The 16,790-nt window shown below is 42.6% G+C and overlaps 1 protein-coding gene across 1 annotated transcript; it reads right to left on the reverse strand.

Moving 5' to 3' along the window:
• Positions 1–6,892: 6,892 nt before the first annotated feature.
• On the reverse strand, positions 6,893–16,226 carry LOC123807432 (probable E3 ubiquitin-protein ligase TRIML1). The gene is made up of 7 exons (XM_045821250.1): positions 15,819–16,226; positions 15,511–15,606; positions 14,290–14,520; positions 13,253–13,275; positions 12,972–13,069; positions 11,037–11,592; positions 6,893–7,157 (listed from the first exon to the last, which is right to left on the reverse strand). Exons 1-7 carry the CDS (start codon positions 16,224–16,226, stop codon positions 6,893–6,895), a joined length of 1,677 nt encoding a protein of 558 aa, XP_045677206.1.
• Positions 16,227–16,790: the final 564 nt, after the last annotated feature.

Below are 16,790 nucleotides of genomic sequence, written 5' to 3' on the forward strand. Positions count from 1 at the left end.
ATGGGGAGGGGAGGGGCTGTGCATTCTTGGGTTGCTAGGCTCAGCTGAATGCCATTTTCTGTCCACCTAGTGTTTCTCATGGATGAAATCATACACAAGCAAACATGAGATTCCTGTTGCACTCAAATGATTCCCTGATAACACCAGTTGTCTAGGAACAAATTCGCATTTTCAAAACAAGTGTCATAGCAAAACTAACTGCATTTTTATATGAGCATTCTGATCTGACCCTTCTGAAGGAAGAATACCAAAGGACGGTGTTTTATCAAGCCAGTAATTCCAAGTCGTGTTCTGTTGTCAGTTATCTTTGAGTATTAGTAAACATACGGTGAGAACTAGAAGTCATTCCCCTACATTAAAGGCTAAATGGAGAAGAGAGTGTGAACATGTCACAGAGAGATGCAGGGTAAACTGCAGGAAAGGAAGCAGTTGATTGCAGCATAAAGGGAAGTTCCACCAAATTTTTGGTGCAAAACCTTCCAGCTATATACTATATGACTCCAAATACATGACTTTCTGGGAAAGGCAAAAACTATGGGAACAGTAAAAAGGTAAGTGGTTGCCAGGATTTAAGAAGGGAGGGGGACATGAATGAGCAGAGCACAGAGAAGTTTTAGAACTGGGAAACTATGGATTTTATACATTTGCAAAACCCATAGACTCTGCAACACAAAGAGTGAACCCTGTTGTAAACAATGACCATAACGTGTCAATGTGTGTTCACCAGTTATAAGAAATGTGTCTTTCCAGTGGGGCACGCTGGTAGCCAGGGAGGCTGTGCATGTGTGGGCATGGGGTTACATATGGGGTAAATGTGAAACTACTGTACTTTCCACTAACTTTGTTGTGAACATAAAATGGCTCTAAAATAAAAAGTTTTTTTCCCCTGATTTCTTTCTTTGATAAGAACTTTAGTGAAGACATAAATATATGTGGAGGGCAAGCTCAACTTAGCTAATGATATTCTCTTTTATGATTACATTTTGTTGTCATTTTAAGATCTTATATGTTGTGCCCCCTGAAATTAAACACCTTTTTTCATCTGAGTTAGTCAACCAAATACAGAACGGAGAAAGAGAAGAAGGGTACTCAAACATGGGGAGAAAGAAAATTTGAGTCTGTTGTAACATCTTATTCTTTCCCTCCTGCAATTTTTTCTCTTTAAATTATTTATGAATGAATGTAATGAAATAAAATAGTACAGTGGTCCCAGTATTTCCATGACTTGTTTTGATTCAAAGGCTCTTTCAATAGATGCTTATGTGAGACTCTTGTATCCTCCTCCTACTACTTTAAACTACTTCTGCTACTTCTTTAAACTGAGGATTTCTTCTAAATCTCAATACGTGACCCTATGTTCTTCTTGATCTCCAGGATTTATCAGAATACAATGATGCTATCTTACAAGTTCAGTTATTATGTACATGATAATTGCTTTAAAAAGCCTTCCTTCAGCCCCAGCTAGTCAGAAGAACTCATTTTCTGTCCCTAACAGCCAAGGGGTTTACTGTTCTTTCCACATTCACGGACCACAGTGTCACTCAGACTCAAGGACTCAATGAAACAAACTGGCTCCTTCACCTGACTAATTTCTACTGAAGAATAATGAAGCCCAGTAGCTAAAAAATAGTCCCAGGAGCAAGTAGAGCTGGATACGTGTCCACTTCTTCTCTTCGACAGCTGTAGCATTCAGGCAACGTCTTTAAACTTTTCATAGTCATATAAATATTTGCACAGTACATGGGCAATAATAAATGCTTAATAAATGTGAGAAATTATTTGCCACCTGGGGTACCTTATCCAAAAGAATATAACCTTATTACAGAGAAAATACATATGCATAGAAAATCCTGCGGGTCAGAGGTGTTCTCTTTGTCTTGACCTCATAGATACATCAAAGCAGGTTGAAAGCAGGTTGAAAGCAGGAGCTCAGCATCTTGGGGAACTTGCTGATCTAAGCATGAAGCCGAGATGGTCATCCACTGGGGTAATGAGCTAGATTACAGTCTCCAGGGGCCAAGTTCCAGAGAAAGGGCAATGATCTGACCCCAAGGGCAGAACCAAGATATTGTCCATAAAGTGCAAGGCAAAGGCAGTAGAGGTGAGGAGAGGTACGTGATAGGACATCTGATTCTAGCAGCAGAGTACTCAGGTGCTATGAAGTAGATCCTGTGTCTTCCACGCCTTCTTCTTAGCCTCTTCCCTGTATCTAGTGCTAATCAGGAAATAATTAAATGATTTGTCCAACTCCTGCAGAGTTAACAAACACAGCTCTGTACCTTCCGTATGTGAAGGATATATTTTATTCTGTAATTAAAATAATAGTCCAAAATTGCATACTTGGGCCAGACCACCAAGGTTCAAGTGTTTTCTCCATTACTTACTGGCTCAGTGAACCTGGTCAAGTTATTCAGCCTCTCAGTGCTTTATTTCCTCACCAGGAAATAGGAGGTGATCACGGTGACTACCTCTCTGGGTTTTTATGAGGATAAAATGAGTAAGCGTGTTTAAGCATTTAGAGTGAGTGCTATAAGGATTTGCTTTCATAACCATTACTATTACCGTTGTATTTCGACACACTTCTTTCCTCAAAGCAATTATCCTGCTAAGGACAGAAGGAAACAATGCACAAGTCAGTGATGGGTCAAGAGCAGCCCTCTGCTGGATGGGATTCTTTGCTAGATGAGGAAGCTTGCTCTTTTTGGCTATCTGTGTATACATGTATACCGAAGATGAGTCTTGAAGGGCAGCCAACTTTTGACCATAAAAGGTGGCACTCAAAGCTGAATTTCACTGCATCAATTCTCGTTCTAAATTAGCTTACAAAGCATATGTTATAAAGCACTTTAAACACCAATTAAAAGCATTGGCTCCCTGACTCAGAACAACACTTCTCTCTACTAATAAACAGACAGAAATGTCATGGCAAAGAAGTGGATGGCACCGCCCAAGGTTAAACATTGCTCCAATACTGGAGAAGCGCACAGCTTTCATTGGCTTGGGCAAATTTTACTTTTACCGTCCTTCCCTTTCCATGCACAATACAAGTGCTGTTCTATGGACAAAACCAAATGGTACCAGAGGATGTTGCCATCAGACCTTAAAGGCAACCCCAAATGGTGGTGTTAGCTTGGGATAGGCAGAGAGAGGCAATCCATGGGTCGGGATCTGTATTTACTCTTTAACAGAAAGTGAATTTAAATGCATAATTAGGCATTTTCAAACGTGTTTACATGGCCTTGTTAAGCGACATAAGACAGATAATGCAGATCCTTTGAACTTATTTTCTAAGAACTGGAGGGGATTTTCATCCCCTGCGTCCTCCATCCTTGGTGGATGGCTGTAACGTAGACCCTACGAAACAAAGCTAAGAGGATACGTGGAGAAAAGGCAGGCACTCCAACAAGATTTTTTTATCAGCTCAGGAGCTGGAGGAATGTATGGCCTTCCAAGTATGCTCAAGTCTCAGGGAGCTAATAAAAAACGAACAGAATAAGCTGGAGAAGAGGAGATATAGTAAATGGAAGAATCAGATAACTTGCCAAAAGACTCTGATTTTTACCTCATATATATAGGTTTTAGGAAAGAAGCTAATCACCCCTTAACAGACACACACGCTTGTTAGGGGTGGTCAGTGAGTCACAGGGTCTGAGAAAAAGACTCAAGGGAGGAACAAAGGGAAAGGAGCCCAAGTAGAGCAATTACAGGACATCCTGGTCTAAAAATAAAAACAGAGGCTTCAGAGGAGGAAGAGCATCTGCAACCACTGCTCATAAGCCAAGCTTTGCGATCTGATGTATTGCCCAGTGCTATCCAGACTGTAGGCATTAAGAAAGAGTTAAAGGCAGAAAATTGTACTTGAGCAACAATTAAAAAAAAAGAAAAGAAAAGAAAGAGTTAAAGGGCCAGAAGCAGTAAGGGAAAGATCTGGGCAATAGGTAGATAGATAGATACATAGATACATAGATACATACATACATACACAATTTTGTATTAAGTTGTGAAACATTTAAGAAAAAAGGAAAGCACATTTCAGAATTGCCTTGTACAGATTCGCTTTAAAAAAAAAATCCTGGAGATTTTCAAGAGCAGCAAAGAAGTAGTAAAAACATCAGAACTATAGGAAAAATTGAGAAAAGTTTGGCTTATGTTGATAAATGAAGTGAGGAAAGTAGGAAATACAGTTTAAGGGAAAAAATAATGATTCCCATCGCAGTGAAAAACAATTTGTAGACCAGGAGCCCAGAAGCTAGGTCTGATTTGGAAAGTATGAGAGGCCACCAAGCAAGAAAAGTCGTGCTCCCTCAGTCTTTGGATCCATTTCTGCTAGAAGCAAATATCCTAAGCTTTAGTTCCTGAGGGCAATGACTTAGGTATTGCTGATGATAGTTCTATTGAGGAAAGCAATTTTATTCTGATGATCTTTGAGGGTCTCAAGGTTTCTATCCACTGTCTCAACATGTCCAAAACTGATGTGATGTTTTCTCCTCTCCCCTTCTATGTTAATCTGGGTATGCCCAGAAGCAGACACCAGAGAGGATGAAATGTGTGGGAATTTTACAAGATGAAATGCTGACGATTGTTCAACAACTAGGTTTCTCCACGGCAAAGACTGGACTTGCAATGTTTGCAGACTGGTTGATGTACATGCTCCCACTGTAGCCCATTTCCAGCCATCAGCATGATGTCCCCAAACCCCAGGTAAGAAAAGATGCATTCATTCCACTTGAACCAGTCCTAGTCCAGTGGGCTGCGGCACACAACTCTTTGTAAGGGGAGAGGAGGGCAGGAGCAGGCTAAGGCCACACTCCAGTGAAGGAGAGGGGAGAGAAGGTTGGGTGGAAGTTTGGATGACTGCTTTAGCAAACGTCTCTAACACGTCAAACTTCAAAAGACACAACATTTAATGGTTGCTCTATAAAATGTCTAATAAAATGTCTAATAAAGTGTTAACTGAGTGTAACACTTCTTCAGGGTGTATGCAAGAGGAAGAAAGGAAGAAAAAGATTCAGTGAGCCAAATAAAAGGCAATATTTGAAATGCTCAAGAATTTTTAGAAAACTTCCTAAGAAATAAGGAGCAAGGGTTTCAATTAGGAACTCAGAAGGACCCGCAAAGTGCTCTGAGGCGACCGCAGAACCGGTGGAAGAGTTTTCAAGGAAGGAAGCCCGCACGTGAGGGCAGGAACTAGAGTACGGGAGGTGGTATTCTGAACTCCGTGTAAGGCCAGGGTCAGCACTGTGGGAAACGGAGCCACAGAAGGCAGTACACAAAAATGCAGAGTCCCACTAATGTAGTTTCTAAAGCTTTGTAAGGAACTGTTAAGAATTAATTATCTGTTGAGTAGGTGCACCTTAAATTAGGTGATGTTCTAAGTGCAAGTGTTATGTCATTTGCTGCAAGAACCCAGGAGGCAGATAGGATTTCAACGATGTTTAACCTACGAAGGAAGTGAGACACATGGAGATTGGGCACCTTGCCCAGCGCTGTGCGGTTAGTTAGTGGTGGAGCCAGGATTCGAACCCAGAGGTCTGGCTTGACTGCCCGGGCACCTCATCTTGCATCCGGCTAACCCAGGGGCAGATAACCATGAAACTAGTTAAACGTAAGTTTCAGGCCCTTGATTTCTTTGAGACCCTCTAAGATCCTGACCTAATGTTAAAATTTGTTATTTTTTGGCCCTGGCTAGGTAGCTCAATTGGTTAGAGTGCTATCCTGATATGCCAACATTGCAGGATGGATCCCATACAAGGATCAACCAACGAATACATAAACAAGTGGAACAACAAACTGATCTCTCTTTTTCTCTCTCCCCCCTTTCTCTAAAATCAATTTTTTTAAAAAAATTAGTAACTTAAAAATTATTTTTTAAAAGATGATTCTCATTTGTATAAGCTTTAGGCCTCACAACATTTGGTTTTTCCTGCTAGTTGTCGATAAGAAAGCTATTATAGGACATCCAGGTAAGCAAGTAATTTATCAGATACATAGATCGCCAGTATACAGATGGTAGATCATCTTTGGTGGCAGTGGGGGGTCAGGGCTTTCCGGCCTTTCTTGAGTCATGGCACACATCTAATATGATTTAGAAGGCACAAAAAGGAGAAAGAGGTTCACAGCTGGTGGTGACCACCCCAATCCCCACCCAGAGGCTGATGGGACATCTCAGGGCCCCCAGTGTACTTGAGCGCCACCGACGGAGACATGGAGGTTAAACAAAGCTGCATCTCCATTCCTGTGCAGATAGCACCTCAAGTGCTAGCAGAGCTGATGACATTGCAGTTCACGCCAAGTCCTGGAGCCCAGGCGGTGGTGGGAGATAGCCAAGAGTGGAAAGGAGACTGCCCCTCTAGGAGAGTCTGGACTGTTATTTGTTTCCTACTTTATTTTTTATTAGGTAATGAGCTGCTCACGAGTGTGAAGGTCAAAAGGACTTCCATGAAAGATAAAAGAAATGATCCACAGAGGTTTTTCTCGTTCTCCAACTAAACTTTGTGTTAACACTTTTCCCCTAAGATAGTAACACTTACTTTGGAACAATTTCAGAGATTTTGTTGCCTGTGCCTTCACAAGCTTTCTATGGCTTTGCTGAGCCCTAGTGAATTGCAAATCCCAGCTCCTGGGGGAGGGGAGGGGGGGGGAGGGGGAGGGAGGGGGAGGGAGGGGGGAGGGAGGGAGGGGGGGGGGAGGGGAGGGGGGGGGGGGGGAGGGAGGGGGGGGGGAGGGGAGGGGCAAAGAAAGTCACCGTGCCCACAGATTCCCTGTTTCTCTGTGATCTCACCTAATCCTCACAAGTAGGTATTACTCACATTTTTGGAGAACAGGAAACTAAGGCCCTGAGAGTTGAAACAACATGTGAAAGTTGAAAAAATTATTTGATGAAGTTAAGTGTTCAAACCAAGGACTGTTTGATTTCAAAGCCCAAGCAATACTCTCCATTCCTCCCTGGGCAGACTCCCGCGGAGTAAATGCAGCGCTTCTGGCAAGACTGCAGGGCAGAGGGAAGCGTGCTCTTTCCCTGGTCCCAGAGCTGTGCTGCATCTGCGGCGTGGAGAGGCCCGGAGTTAAACCTCTGGCCCCCCGCGGTGCCCCTAACGCTGCTGTCGGATGCACAGCCTGCGAACACGGGCCAGCAGGATCCCAGGCAGCCGCTCTGCCTGCGGGAGACAGATTCGAGGAGCTGTTGTTACAAGTGCCCCCGAAGTTTATCTTCGTGTGCGTTCATCACAGCGTGATTTGCAACAGCTACAAACGGGGAACAATCTCCGTGTCTCACCATAGGGAAATCATTAAATACATTAGGGGCACTCATAAAATAAAATGTTGCTCCCATTAAAATTATATTTTCCAAGACAATTACGTTTCCTACATGATCCTATATTCTCCCTAGATGCTGGAAAACGGAAAGAACATTACAAGCTTGACTTGACTTGGGGTGGTAAACACACAATACAGACAATGTATTAGAATTGTACCCTTGAAACTTATGTAATTTTATTAAGCAATGTCATGCTAGTAAATTTAATAAAAAAGAACATTACAAGCCTAATTGAGAAATTTTTAATATTAACTATTTATTAAATATTATTAATAGCACTTATTGAATGTGCATTTTTGATATAAATATAATTTAACAAAAGGTACTAATTCTTAAAAAGTACATATTTATATATTTAGGGATTTAAAAAGTCATGTTTTCAAGAAATACCCAATGATAAGAATGTTCACAATGTAATTAATTTTTAAAGTACATACACAGGAAATAAAAAAATATATACAATAAGAAAAACACATTGGAAAGTTACACACCAAAACATAACACTGATTAGCTCTGTGTAGTGAGATTACATTCCATCTTTATTTTGTTTTTTGTACATTTCAGCAGTCTTCTATTTTCCTACTGTGGCCTATAATTATTTTATTCCCACCCACCAAGGAAGAAATCCAAGACTACAGAAAGGAGGATTGGACACATTCTTCAGCTGAATTAGTGTAAGAGAGCCTTGAAAAAATAATCTTTCTAAAAAATGTTTTATGTATTTATTTTCAGAAAGAGAAGAAGGGAGGGAGAAAGAGGGATAGAAACATTGATATGCAGAAGGTACATTGATCAGTTGCCTCTTGCACGCCCCTTACTGGGGTCCTGGCCTGCAACCCAGGCATGTGCTGTGATTGGGAATCAAACCAGTGACCTTTCAGTTCACAGGCAGGCATTCAATCCACTGAGCCGCACCAGCCAGGGCTTGAAAAAATATTAAGTAAGATAACACACCAATACTATTGAAGGATAATAGGTACAAAGTTATACCATGGGGAGATGGGATAATTAGAGCAGGTCAGATAAAGACCTCACTTGAAGAGCTAAGGGAGTTTTATTAGTAAACTAGTTTTCACAGAAACATATGTATAATGCTTTATATTTAAGGCACTCTAAGATGGACAAAGACAATTAAAAAAGTAATCAAGCTGGAATCATGTGTGAGAGATCACTCTTGATGTCCTCTAGATAAGATCTAGCTATGTTTGCTCTCCTCTAGAAAACTGAGGAGAGGCAGAGAAGGAAATGGTTGTGACTCCAGATTCTGTTTTGGTAATGTCCACTACAGGAAGCTACTTGTGACTTGTTATTTCCTGGGGAAACTGTCCACTCAGGAAAGAGTGGAAGACAGAGGTGTGGCAAGGGGAGGAGTTAATAGGATAATGGCGGAAGGTTCCACATGGAACACATCATTCAAATTCGAGAAAATGCTTTTGTCAAATGTCTAAAAGCTGGGGCAGAGAGACCCAGGCCCTTGAACAGAGCAAGGGGATAAACTTTCCAAATCAGTGAGTGAAATTCTCAGTTTTTCATTCCATTCAATCTCACTCACCATCACATTGCTTGGCTTCAGGTTTATATCTAGAAAGCTTGAATGAAATTTTTCTTGCAACATTTTCATGGTTGCTTATGCAAGCTCAGAAGAGCACAGATAGTGTAGATTCAACATCCCCCCCGCCATACCCGGTCAGTGGTGGGCCCATTGTGGATAATGGACCCACTCGGGATGACTTGCCCAGGGGAAAAAATAGGCTGGTTTCCTTGCCGATATCAACCTCACTGAGAATTGAGACAATTCCACTTTGTACCACTGAGACAAAGAAAATGTAAAAACTTTCATTTAGATTGTATTACAATGAAGTGTAATGCACACTAAATTTAAAAGTTTTATATTCATTTACCAAATTAAAAAAAAATGATTTGGGATTGAGGAAGATATATCCTAAATATGCTTGGTGTTTGCTGTTTATGATATATTTCTTAGCTTTTTGAGGTAATATATGTCAAGAATTTAAATTTAATAACATTTAAAAAAGGGAAACAGAGCAACAAATTATCTAAAGAGTACGTGATTGGTCTTCCATGGTGTCGGGGTAAAATGCAAAGAGCAGAAGAGAGCATGGTGTTCAGTGGTACTAATGATCAGACAAATGAGAATTAAAACCACGAGGTATCACCCCACACCTTTCAGAACGGCTATCACCAACAAATCAGCAACAAGTGTTGGTGAGGATGTGGAAAAAGGGGACCCTTGTGCACTGTTGGTAGAAATGCAGATTGATGCAGCCACTCTAGAAAGTGGTATGGATTTACCTCCAAAAATTAATAGAACTGCCTGATGACCCAGCAATTCCACTTCTAGGAATATATCCAAAGAAGCCCAAAACACTAATTTGAAAAAATATATATATGATATATATCATATATATATACCCCTATATATAACATATATATAATATATCATATACACACACACAGACATACACACCCTTATGCTCTTTGAACTATTATTTACAGTAGCCAGTCCAAGGGTCCATCAGTAGACGAGTGGATTAAAAAAACTGTGGGTTTTTTTTATTAATATGCAATGGAATACTACTCTGTCTTTAAAAAGAAGAAAATTTCACCTTTTGTGGCAGCATGCATAGACCTGGATAGTTTTACGCTAAGTGAAATAAGCCAGTCAAAGAAAGACAAATACCATATGGTTTTGCTCCTTTGTGGAATCTACTGAACAATATAAACAAATGAACAGCATAGAGACAGACTCAGAGAGAGAAAACAGACTAACTACAGCCAAGGGTATGGGTGAAAGCTGGATGAAAAAGGTGAAGGAATTCAGCAAGAAAAATAAACAAAAATAAATAATAAGTAAATTTAAAAAATGTGTCATGTACACATGAAACCTGTATGATTTTATTAACCAATGTCACCCCCCAAAATCAATAACTTTTAAAGGCTTCTGCTCATAGCAAACAGCAAAGCACAGACAATAGCCTTATATATAACTTAATGGGGTCACTTGGGACCCCTCCCCTTGATAGTTTTATTGAGCAGAGCCTTATCTCTGTCACCTTTGAACATAGCAGCAAACAGAGGTTTCAGCCTCTTGTGATTATGAAAACATGAGTGACTTTCATACACGGACTTGCTGCATTCTGAAATTCCCTGAGTACATATGTTCCAGGCTCCACAGGATGGAAAGAAAAGTGACTGCAGAGACGGCTGCTCCTTGAGTCCTTCTCCTCCACCCTGGGAAGGAGAACCTGTGCGCCCAGCCCCTGGAGGTCAGCATTGCCTCAGTGTGCAGAGCTGCACACACGGAACAAAGGCACGTTCAAACGGCAGATTTTTGGAGTCAAATAAATAAATACACTTGAAAAAATGACATATATTTATAAAACTGGCCTACTACAGTGGGATTTGGAGTAACGGGGGCTAGTTCTAACTCTACATTTTTAGCGATCAGCACATACATGGATGGTCTAAATGATACATTTTGTTAAAGATACAGGATATAATCAGCTTTCTCCTATTGGGATTAGAAGTTGATTGTCCGATTTGGCTGTTCATTGAGGGCTATTCAAGTAAGTAGAAACTCTTTGGGGGGACTTTACTTTTAGATCACCTGCTATTAATGCTGTCCGTACATTTGTCACCTTAATTACTAGTCATCTGTTGGTCTTGGACCTCATCCTTGGTGAAGGCTCAGGGGCACCTCCTTCGGACACAGCCATTCAATGAGCAGATGGTAAGGGGGCCTGTGTTTGTCCCTTCATTCGGGAGGCAAGGGGAAAATATCGGTTTAAGAGGCTCTTGGAAAGAGTCTGGAGGGAAGCTGTAGATCAGAGACTCGTCTGTCACGTTGTAGAATGCTATGTGACCAGACTCATAGTCTAAGAACACGCCCACCTTACGCACGGGCTCTCTGACATGTTGCCCCTTTAACGGTGATGAGACCCAAAGGCTATAATCGTCTCCAATTTTTAGGCCTATCAGTGAGAAGAGGTCCCCCGGGGGCTTTGGCAGGTTCCCCTTTCTGCTCACGGAGTCCTTGCAGATGCCCACCTCCCACTCCGTCTTGCTCCCCACTTCCACCTCCCAGTAGTGCCTCCCACAGGTGAAGCTCTGAGCTCCCAACACGGTGACAGACTGGTCGAATCTCTCCGGGTTGTCGGGCAGCTCCTGTCGGACCCCTCCGTATCGGACACTTTTCAGGTCCTCAGACAAGACGAGGTAGGCGTTGGCTGTGGCCGGGTCCAGAGTTACGTCCGCTGCAGGAGGAGAAAAGAATGAATCCTCCTTGGCATCCTCGAACCCCTACGCCTCCATATACGTGCAATTTAAATTAAAATCTTGGTATTCAGTCCTATTTTTTTTTTCAGTATAATTTAGGTGGGCATGGTGGGGATTTTTGTTTTTCAAAAAGAATCTCCGGGCCCTTCTTTTCTTAAATGGAGAGTAAATTTCTAAAAGAAAACAAAAGACCGTTGGGTGGAAAGTAATCATTATCCACCCTTTGTCGTTTGTATTTGCTTCACCCGAGGTTGGTTCTGACTCTTCCATTTGCGTGGGGGGAAAATATAGGCAGTTATCATTTTACTGAACTTCTACTGGGGAGTCAAGCATCTTCTGTACATTATCCCATTTAATCATGGCAAGTATTATTGTTTTTCTATTTTTATGAAAGAGAAAGCTGAGTTTGTAAAGGTGAGGAAGCTACACCAAGATTTCAGAGTTACCAAGTGCTGGAATAGCGATTCCTAATCAGCATTTTTAATTAAGTCATGCTTACCGGCAGCTTCATAGGAGTTAGTGCAACCTGCCGTGACTCTTGGATAAAGGAGTGAGAGACCCCTCTGTCACTCTCTAGAAAGGATGTCACAGAACAGGCCTCCAACTTTCACTGACTCTCCAGACAAGATTAGGTTGCTTTATCACACAATGTATACTTTTTTTTATTAATAGGTCAAATTCCAATCATCACTAAATATCTGTGATTACTGTCCATCTCCTCAGTTTCACCGAAAGGTCTGCAAGAGCAAAGGCAAGTCTTGTCCGGCTAAGTGTCCTCAGAGCCTGACAGCGTAGCACCAGGCACAGAGCAGAAACTTATCAAATACCAAGTTGATTAGGCCTCCCTCTGAAAGTCAGATTGTCGAGATAAAAGTTGAGAACTAATACTGACCTCTCCTGTTCTTAGCCAGCCTTAATATCTGGAGTATTCTAGAAAGACAGTTCTTTGAATGTTCCCTCACTGGGATTTAAGTTCGTTAGCATTTATCTCAGCAAAGACAGAGGTGGGAATGCAAAGACCCCTGAGGAGGTGTGCACCTGCAAACATGCACGGGGGTGAGACTGACAACACAGAGCAATGAAAACAAAGGGACGACCAGGACTCCTTAGGGAGCAAAGCCAACCAGACCCCAGTCCCATCTCAGGGCTTCTGTCCGCCCCAGCACAGAGATGCCTGTGGTCCCCGCCCCCCTGGTGCCCCCTGCTGGCTCAGGGTGCCTTCCTTCACTGACAGACGGGCACCCAGATGCTGGCTATTCTGCTAGAAGCTGCCAAAGGCCTTAGTTTTGCATCCCTTGAAGTACACTGATGTGAATTCTGGAAAGCACCGGAGGCTGGATAAACCAGGCTGACTTACTGCTGAATTTCCTTAGCATCTCCCGCATTCCGGTGATGTGGCACAGACTCAGCTCCGTGGTGGCGGTCTCTGGACACTGAAGCAAGAGCGGCTCACTCCTGCGAGAGAGAGGGCCGTCACTCTGTTTCCTCTGCATAGACCACATGACCCGCTCCGGGTTGAAGGGCCAGCTCATTTTGTCCCAGCCACAAGGACCCTCTCATCCCCACTCCATCCCCAGCCTACTTCATCAGCACCGCATCCCTGTATTGGACACTACTGCACACATGATGGAAACCTACCTTTCCAGTGCTTCTTTCACCTCCTAAGGGTATAAAACAAAGAAGGTTAGTATTTGTGCATGTTGACCTAGTGAAGGCTGAATCCATGTTGGATATAGTCCTTTGCAAATGTCTCAGAACTGCTTCCCATGGCTCTAGGACCCCTTGCGCGGGAGAGCATACGGTAGGAAAAAAAATCCCCTGCTTCCTCTAGGGGTGAGTTCTTGTGAACATGAGATGCTTCTCAAAAGACTGGAGATGACTTTGTTCTTTTCGTTTTCTCATATCCACACTTTATCAAGAGAACCTGTGGCTGACAAAGGGGCCAGACGATTGGCTTCATTATGCAGTGTTTTGGGGAGTCGGAGACCATTATAGGAAAGTGGTCAGTGCTCGCTGAAACTAAACCTGTGTACAGCTGGAGCAGGTTGTGGGGAAAGCATGACATGACCTCGCAGCATTTGGAGGAGCCAGTCCAGGACAGAGATCCGAAGCTGGGGTTGGCTCACACAGCCGATGTTTGAGAGGGTCTGGGAATGCAGTAGCAGCCCAGGACCACAGCAGAGCAGAGATGGAGAGGAATGTGGGCTCAGTGCACAGATACCTGGGTTCTCCCAGCCACTAGCTATTTGAAAGGCAAACTACCTAACCGACCTAGGTCTGAGTTTTTAAACGAGAGCTGCTATAAACCCATTTTGTACATGACAGTCACCTATAGTACATACCATAATAGTTTTTAACTTCGTCGGGCCTTTGTGAAGATATTTAATGTGTCTGGCCTATAGCCTACGCTCACTAAACGTGCAGTACTCGACAAAGCTGAGGTTGCAGGGGGGCAGGCATAGAGGAGACAGGAGTCACTGTCAAGCTGGGTTCGCATGGGTACCATCTGTTTTTCCTCTCCGCCTCTTCAACACTTTACAGAACGTTAACTCTTTAGGAAAACTATTTTTGGACCAAAACTTGGTTTTTTAAGTAAATAAAGAAAAATCATTTTGTATCACTTGAAATATTATGTGTTACTACACATGTTCCATTCATCGTCCCGATATTCTTACCTCAAAGGATGCTCCGATCGAGCTCTGACACATGGACTGTATCTGACCCATCATCTTGCCGAGGCCCCTCATTTGCTGGGTGAGCTTGATCTCGTTGTCCCTGAGCTTCTTCAGGTTCTGTCTTTCCTCCTTGTCCAGTAACTGGAAGTGCAGCTGCTCCTCCTCCTTCAAGAACTGGTGCATTTTGGCGTATTCTGACACAACAACCTGTTTACAATTTTTTGTCTCTTCCTGCCGTGACACCCACACAACAATACAACGAGGTTAGTAACAGAATGCCATTTCTCACCCTTACAAAGTCCTAAAGTTCCCCTGGGACGGCTCTTGAAACTTGACACATAACATATCTATTCTGTTGACCAGCTGGGTCTATAATTTCATCATTTGATATTTTATGTGTATGTGTGATATAGGCATAGTAGTAAGGAAAACCAACATTTCTATTCCCTGAAGGCTGTCATTCTAGTGGGGAGAAAAACAAAAATAAACAAAAAATATATGCCAGGGGGTGATCAGTACCATTATAAAATACACAGCAATAAAAAATAAGGACAAAATTATGAAAAAGTATGTTCATTTATTCAGCAAATATCTATTCAGTAAAGGTAGGCATTAGATCACATATTAGCAATAGACATGTACATCATGAATACTCCCATTGAAGAACTCAGAGTTTCCTGGGAGAATCAGATATACATGTATTTTTTTAAATATCTAAACATTTAGGTCTTGGCTTTGCTGGACAGCTCACATGCAAAGCTGTGACTGCCCATGAGCATTTGTTCAGGTGTACTAATCCAAACTACTATTTGGCCTTTATTTCCCTTTCTCTTTATTTATTTATTTATTTATTATTTATTTATTTTTTGTATTTGCACTCTTTTGTGACGGAGAGGGGGACCAAAGCATTTGAAATATTTTTTAATCATTTCCATGTCATGTTACATACATATAAATTGTATTTGAAACAGTTATAATAAGAGCTTAAATGGAGGTGGCCTCTGGGTTATACAGGTGCCCAAGGAGGACATGAAAAGCTGACCTGGGGACGGGGAATCGGGCCGAGCCTTGAGGTCCCCAGGCACACAAGCAGAGACAGGGAGGCCAAAGCAAGATGACCGCACACTGTTTCGTCTTTTTTCCCTGGCATTTCAGTAAGTATCCCTTTAGAACTCCCTCCTCCCAGAATCACGTACAAAATGCAAAAGCACAGTTACTGACCTTACACAATTTCACTCTCTCCTTCTCGTGGGTTAATACAACCTGAGTTTCCTTTTTCTTTTTACTCAAAAGATTTAGGACTTCCTGGAGTTTCCCCTGCAAAGAAACGAACACTCGTGGCAAAGGAGCAGCAAATGACAAGAGGATGCCTGGGCCACTAAGAGAACGAGTAAAGCAGGATGCAGGCCAGGCGTGCGGTCTGTGCCTGGAGATCAGCACCCAAGGTGGTCACCAACAGACAATGTTATGGGAGTTAAGTGATGGACATTGACAGTGTTCTGAGAGTTATATCGAGAAGCCAGTCTTACTCTGTGATGCTCCTCAGCCTCACTCGAGACATACACTCCATTTATGCCGTGACACTGGGTCGAGAAGGCGTTTAGACCCTGCACATCACCAGGGAACACCGCGGCAGCTGCCAGCATTCTCCCACAGGGCCCTTGCTGGTCCTCACTCTGTAGCACCTGGGATCTGAGTTGCTTGCCGATGCCAGCCAGCCTCCCCAGACGCTCATTGGGCTGGAAGTGGGGGACCTCCAAGGTCCTCCAGCACTCGGGACAAGACAACGGAGTGTTGTGTTCCTCCCAGCTCCTCAGGAGACACAACAGACAAAAGCTGTGCCCACACTCGGTGGTCACCGGGTTGGTGAAGTAGTCCAAGCAGATGAAACAGGTCAGCTCTTCCCTGAGATTCTCCATCAAATCTGCCGTAGACATTTTCTCTAAGAAGGACATCAGAGCAAGGTCATGCCTATTCTGGAATTAGCAAATTCCTCTCAAGATTCGATTGTTTTGACTAAGATCAGTTGCTATGCTGTTAGTACAAGAAACTCTTACTCTCCTCTGTGCCTGATCTCACCAATTGACATATACTCTCCCAACACAAAGCCAATTATGACTCAATGTGGAACTCCTGTGCACTGGCTCATCCTCAACCCCAGACTTTCAAGGGATCTATCTCTCACTGTGTAAGCCACACGCTGGAACTGGGAGTACTTACTCCTAACAGAGTTCTCATTTTGAGAGTTGGTTATTACATATTAACAGCCCCACAAAACCATTTAAACAGATTGATCTTAGATGGGAAGTTTGGGTAATTTCATATAAGCCACTATAGAAATTTAAATCATGGATCTCTAATAATATCTGAATTGAACATATGGTCCAAATCTTTTGGAAAAACCCACTAATGGAATCCAGTTTAGAAACTGAGGGAAGAAAACTGTGATATCTACTCCTCCCATCAGTAGGGTCTTTTCAGTGCTTGACAAGTCTAAAAGC

Source organism: Phyllostomus hastatus, unplaced genomic scaffold (assembly GCF_019186645.2).
Source record: "Phyllostomus hastatus isolate PE091 unplaced genomic scaffold, TTU_PhHast_1.1 phas_scaffold_46, whole genome shotgun sequence".
Lineage (NCBI taxonomy): Eukaryota > Metazoa > Chordata > Mammalia > Chiroptera > Phyllostomidae > Phyllostomus > Phyllostomus hastatus.

Bases quoted from the DNA above. Each gene is read 5' to 3' on its own strand.
- LOC123807432 (XM_045821250.1), bottom strand. From the start codon at position 16,226: ATGTCTACGGCAGATTTGATGGAGAATCTCAGGGAAGAGCTGACCTGT. The intron at 15,607-15,818 runs GTAAGACTGGCT...GTTTCTTTGCAG, and splicing joins AGGCTGAGGAGCATCACAGA to GGGAAACTCCAGGAAGTCCT. The intron at 14,521-15,510 runs GTCAGTAACTGT...GTGTCACGGCAG, and splicing joins AGAGAGTGAAATTGTGTAAG to GAAGAGACAAAAAATTGTAA.